The following is a 6,772-nucleotide window of genomic DNA, read 5'->3' on the forward strand; positions in this document are numbered from 1 at the left end:
ATGCCTCGCTATTATTCCTCGGAAGAATTGACGGAAATGATAATAGCGTATGGACGAGCCGGCGAAAACGCGAATCGTGCTGCCGAAATTTACGCCGAACAATTTCCCGGGCGTGCACATTACCCGTGTAATCGTACAATTTTACGGGTTGTACAAAGATTACGGCAAACGGGATGTTTTGTGCATAACATAAATAATGCACCTGCACGTGTTCCGGTTGAAAATCAAGAACGAATACTTCATTTATTCGAAGATCAGCCGGACATGAGTATTCGTCGCGCGTCGTATCAACTAAACTTGTCGAGATACAGGATACACCATACTCTTCGGCAAAATGCGTTGCACCCGTTTCATTACCAGCGTGTGCAACAACTTTTACCGAGAGATTTCGAACCACGGGTGTATTTCTGTGAAGGTATTTTTATTAACTGTTATATTCGTGATAATTTGAGGGAATAATAATTATCAAAAAATGTTCGTACTGCAGGGTTCCTCGCACAGAGCAGGAGAGACGCATCTTTTCCAGACTCTATCCTCTGGACTGACGAGTCGACGTTTACGCCAAACGGCGTAATTAATTTAAGGAACCGCCTTTACTGGTCGGATGAAAATCCACATGTTATTAGACAGGGAGCTTTTCAATATCGATGGTCCATAAATGTATGGGCGGGACTCATCGATAATCATGTGGCAAGTACAAACGGAAAAAAACAATTATTTTATTAAATACTCTGTAACAAAAATTTTTTTTTATTTGTATTAGATTGGTCCATATTTTCTTCCGCCACGTTTAACCGGCGAATTTTATGAATATTTTTTGGACACCGAGCTCCCTGGTCTTCTTGAAAATATTCCGCTGGCAACAAGGAGAAACATGATTTACCAGCACGACGGGGCACCGGCTCATTGGAGTCGAGGAGTACGCCGACTTTTAGACGCACGCTTTCGCGACAGGTGGATCGGTCGTGGTGGTCCAATTATTTGGCCACCACGATCGCCAGATTTGACTCCGCTGGACTATTTTTTATGGGGACACATAAAAAACTTAGTCGAGCCCCAGAGAAACGGCACTGTAAACGAGGTACGCGAGGCCATCGTTGCGGCCTTCGCTACCATTACGCCGCATATGGTCCATCAAGCGACGCAAGACGTTGTTCGAAGAGCCCGACTCTGCGTGCAACAAAGAGGAGGGCACTTTGAACAATTTTTAAATTAAACTATGACAGTGGATTAGGCCTACCGGGGATACCACGATAAAAAAAACGCACTATGCTATCTACCGCTAGGTAGTGAGGAAATGATAGCACATCTTAATATTAATAATTTCCTAATATTAAAAATACGTTTTATTTGATGTCTGAAATCCTAAAGACAGCATAATATGTTAATGTTAATATCGTGCTTTCGGAAGCGCGGAAACATTTAATTGTTTGTCGGCACGGTATCATATGATCGCGAGCGCATTCGTTTCATCTTTGCCGCAAAGACTTCAATACGTGATTGTTTCTTTCTGAGTTGACTCAGATTATATCTTTAAAAACACCGTCGCCGCCGCGGCCGCGGCCGGCCCCTAAGTTGCTTAGAGCTCATTCGCCGAACCCGCTCGCCAATCAGTATTATTCGACTCGGCTACTTTCTGCAGAAAACGAAACAATGCCATCGCCGCGCCCAGCCCATAGATTTCTTAGCGTTCATTCGCCGAGACATAATAATTTTTATAAAATCAACGGTTACGAATTTTGCATAATTGTATAGGACTTTTCGTCTTAAAATATTCTTGTCTACCCCAAAATTTCGGGAGTGACAAAACGAACCGGACACCCTGTATATGAAAAATTTTATCGATACACTCATCTACATGTCGATGTATATCTATGTATGCGGAAATATCTATGTTTTGTGCCGGTCCTCACCGTATACGGTTCACATAGCTATATATATATATATATATATATATATATATATATATATATATATATATATATATATGTATGTCAATCGGCTACTTTGGCGACGTTAAAATAAACTATATATGACTGCATACATTAGAGTACATTGAGTGTCAGACGTATACATCACTCTTTTTTTTTCGATATGACACATTAAAATAATATATATAAGCAAAAGAGTATGAATCGGCTACTTTGACGACTTTATAAAAATAAAAAAATTTTTATTTGAAAATAAAGTTTAAAATACTCAAATAGACTAGATATTGATTATTTGATGCATATATTAATGATATTCGTGAAAAATTACGATTTAGAAAAAATATATAAGAATAAAAGTATAGATTGGCTACTTTGACGACATTAGAAAAATCAAATAATTACTTTTGATTAAATTAGATGAAAATGGACAGTTGCACTAGATATTATGGATAATCTCAACACATGAATGATGATAAATAGAAAATAAAATCCTCTGAGAAAAATAAACTAAGATTTATACAAAAAGTGACATTTTTCGGCTCTGACATAGCCATTTTCAGACTTAAACTTGCACTGGCAATTGTAAACGTCAACCCAGGGATTCGGGACTATACACATTAATTTGATAGAACTTTTAAAGACAATTAATAGCAAAATGTAAGCACAGAGTCAAGTAAATCAAAATTTCAACTTTTAGGGTATTAGACAAGAATCAGTAAATATTAACTTTGTTAAGAAATAAGGACAAATTAATTCGGTGAGAGTACTATTGTTCAGAAGATTCAGAAGTATGAATTAACAGCTTCTACAGAAGATTCAACTAATCTAATCGAGCCCCGGCCGCAATAGTTAAGTTTAATGCAAATCTTCAAACATTCACTCTCCGCAGATAAAATTTCAATGGAAAAATCGTTCCCGTTTCTATACGCGTTGCACGATTAAATTTTTATTTCGCACAGTGATTTTAATTAAAACGAGTAAAACGAGCCCAAGATGAGCCTCGTACATTAACAAGAACCGATTCTGAGTTTTCAATTATCACTGTAATTAATAACTGTGTCAGGAACTAACATCGAATTAATCCAGGGAGTTTACAATTGCCCGGACAATTCAGAAGTATGTATTAATCGATTTTACACAAGATTCAACTAATCTAGTCGAGCTACTGTCGAAATAATTACGTTTAATGAAAATCTTCAATAATTTACTCTACGCAGTTAAAATTTCAGTGGAAAATTTGTTCCCGTTTCTATACGTGTTGTACGATTAAGTTTTTGTTTGGCACAGTGATTTCAATTGAGACAACGAGTAAAACGAACCCAGGATGAGCCTTGTATGATTACAAGAACCGATTCTGAGTTTTCAACTATTACTGCAAACCTGATAAAGTTACATTTTCAGAATTAAAATTAACAAGAAAATTATATAAATGCTTAAAAACGCATAATCTCTACCCACGAATGCAGAGAAATAGAAATTCTAATTCTGTGCGTGAAGAAAACTAAATTTTGAACAAAAAGTGACATTTTTTGTTTCCGACGTAGCCAGTTTCAGATTTAATCTTGCTCTGGCAATTGTAAATATTGAACGACGGATTAGAAACTGTACATATTAATTTGTTAGAGTACTTAGAGACAATTGATTGCTAAATAAAAGCACTGAATCAAGTAAATAAAAATTTTAATTTTTAGAGTATCATTTAGATTTAGAATCTGACCAAGATACAGTTTCTCTATTAAAATTCAAATTGTAGTTATATAGATGCATGGAGAATGCACAATCTGTTCGCGAATGCGTGCAAACACCGGGGAAAAATAACTGGTAAATTATTTCTTTAAACAGTGGACTGTAATTATGATTTTATTTACAAGAGGGATAAACTACTGCGAGTTTATCCTTAGGAATTAATAGTTAGAACCTCTGCGGGATTAACCAGGATAGGTAAAATACGCGATGCTGCGATGCGCTTTCGATGAGTGCTAGCGGTAGACTGTCGAATTGGCTGCGTTATGATGCTAGCATGATTAACGCCTTTGTTCTTAGACAAAGAAGGACCTTGTACTTAGGTCCCTTCGACGGGATATTCCCGTTGCTGGGCGCGATAATATATATATTAGAATAAAGAATTGATCACTGTATGAGCTGTCCCGGATGCGCAGTGATATTAATCCGGTAGAACAAGGCGATACTGAGCTGACTCAGTGTTCTAATCTTTTTCCCTTTATAACAAAGGTACTCAATTACCCGGAGCATTTTATTTAACAAAAAAAGCGTCGTTTTTAATAACCTAATCTTGAACATTCCGCCCGCCTCGTTAATGCTAACGAAATTATAATTCAATATTTTCAGCCAATATTTTTTTTTTTACAATTAGCCGCCCGCCATAAGATAATACAATTATTTATGCAATAATTAATAAATTTACGCTTATTTTTAATTAAGAAATTACGTATCTGAAAGAATCTAAAAGGAATTAGCATTTGTTTATTATGGCAGCCGCCCGCCGTGGCAGCCGCCCGCCGTGTTAGTATAGCATATAATGTTTATTCAATTTTTATAATGTTTCAATAATTTAACGCTGAAGCACGGTGATGACGAAAATGTCTATTGGCTCGTATCGATGGTGATGCAATCATCGGTTCCTGTGGATGACAAAAGGTGGTCGTAGCAGGTCACAAGTTGGCTGGAAGGCGACGGCGAAGTCGTTCATCGGTTCCTACCGATGATGTAAGTTGGCCGTACAGGCCGCAGGCTGGCCGACGCTGGAAGGCGACGGCGACGACGTCCACCGGCTCCTGCCGATGACATAAGTTGGCCGTACAGGCCGCAGGCTGGCCGACGCTGGAAGGCGACGGCGAAGACGTCTACCGGCTCCTGCCGATGACGTAAGTTGGCCGTACAGGTCGCAGGCTGGCCGACGCTGGAAGGCGACGGCGAAGACGTCCACCGGCTCCTGCCGATGACGTAAGTTGGCCGTACAGGCCGCAGGCTGGCCGACGCTGGAAGGCGACGGCGAAGACGGGTTTCAGCGAACCTTGAGCAAGCCGATGTCGGAGTTCATCGGCGAAGGCGTTCATCGGCTCCTGCCGATGACGCGGATGGCCAGAGCCGGCCGTATGCAGGCCGACGTCGGAGTACGTCGGCGAAGGCGTTCATCGGCTCCTGCCGATGTCGCACAGCAAGGGCCGCAGCTGACCCGCAAAATCTCGTCGCTTGCCGGCGACGGTAATGATGTTCGACGGGATCCAGCCGCAGAATGATGCACAACAGGGACGCAGAAGACCAGTAGAAGTTTCGTTGTTGACAGGTGACGGAAACGATGTTCCTCGAGCTCCGATCGAGGGACGTTGCACAGCAGAGTCACAGCAGGCAGCAGAAGTCCCGTCGCTAGCAGGCGACGGCGACGACGTTCCACGAGCTCCGATCGAGGAACGTTTCACAGCAGGGCCGCAGCAGGCCGCAGAAGTCCCGTCGCTGGCAGGCGACGGCGACGACGTTCCACGAGCTCCGATCGAGGAACGTTTCACAGCAGGGCCGCAGCAGGCCGCAAAAGTCCCGTCGCTGGCAGGCGACGACGACGACGTTCCACGAGCTCCGATCGGGAACGTTTCACAGCAGGGCCGCAGCAGGCCGCAAAAGTCCCGTCGCTGGCAGGCGACGACGACGACGTTCCACGAGCTCCGATCGGGAACGTTTCACAGCAGGGCCGCAGCAGGCCGCAGAAGTCCCGTCGCTGGCAGGCGACGGCGACGACGTTCCACGAGCTCCGATCGAGGAACGTTTCACAGCAGGGCCGCAGCAGGCCGCAGAAGTCCCGTCGCTGGCAGGCGACGGCGACGACGTTCCACGAGCTCCGATCGAGGAACGTTTCACAGCAGGGCCGCAGCAGGCCGCAGAAGTCCCGTCGCTGGCAGGCGACGGCGACGACGTTCCACGAGCTCCGATCGAGGAACGTTTCACAGCAGGGCCGCAGCAGGCCGCAGAAATCCCGTCGCTGGCAGGCGACGGCGACGACGTTCCACGAGCTCCGATCGAGGAACGTTTTGTAGCAAGAAATACATTTAGAGGGCGGCTTTTTCAAAATTTGCTCTCAAATCCTCCGGAGTCGTTCTTCCACTAGTTTTTTTTGAAGATCTGGATAAAGCTCTTTCACTACCGGCTGGTAGAATAGTTTCAACTTCGATGTCGGGATGATTGCTGCATTCCTCGGCCCATGAAGATATTACAATAGGTGATGCTGAAGAAGATCGTGGCGTAGTTGCTTTGGATCGATTTTCAAGAAATGCGTCATGCACGGAAGTGTGGTGGCGGTTTCCGCACTCGGAGCAGAATCTAGTAGACGGGCATGCGGCAACGTCATGTTCGCCAAAACAGTTAATGTAGAGTTCAGATTTCTGGACCAACTGCATCCTAGCCTGGGGTCCCATTTTAGCTAGAGCCCCGCAGGCCAGGATATAATGAGCTCCTAAGCAAAGTGAGCACTTGCTTGGCTTCTTTCCGGAAATCTGCGAGAGATTTCCAGATCGCAGTGTTTGCGAGGCGTGCAGCTCTTGAACACCCGCCGGACTTTTTGTAGCGGTTAAATTTCCCGAGGTCTGCTGCATTTCCTCGAATTTCTCTTGCAGAAAACTTAATACTTCTTCTAGATTTGGTGGCTTCTGGCAGTTAGCGCGCGCAGATCTCCAGCTTTGGAATAGGCTGGGATTCATTTTTGAAATGACAGCGTGAATGAAAAAATCATTCTTTTCAACGTCTCGCTCGAGACGCCTCAAGAAATTTCGTGTTTCTTTTACCTCGCGTAGCAGTCCGCGTAACTGTGTCTCGGATCCGGATCGCACAAC

General features: G+C 43.6%; 1 protein-coding gene across 1 annotated transcript; it reads left to right on the forward strand.

The window, feature by feature from the left end:
* Window positions 1-1,216, forward strand: LOC139102773 (uncharacterized). Its single transcript, XM_070656908.1, has 3 exons — window positions 1-415; window positions 479-690; window positions 764-1,216. Exons 1-3 carry the CDS (start codon window positions 1-3, stop codon window positions 1,214-1,216), a joined length of 1,080 nt encoding a protein of 359 aa, XP_070513009.1.
* Window positions 1,217-6,772: the final 5,556 nt, after the last annotated feature.

This window comes from Cardiocondyla obscurior, linkage group LG05 (genome assembly GCF_019399895.1).
Source record: "Cardiocondyla obscurior isolate alpha-2009 linkage group LG05, Cobs3.1, whole genome shotgun sequence".
NCBI classification, from domain to species: Eukaryota; Metazoa; Arthropoda; class Insecta; order Hymenoptera; family Formicidae; genus Cardiocondyla; species Cardiocondyla obscurior.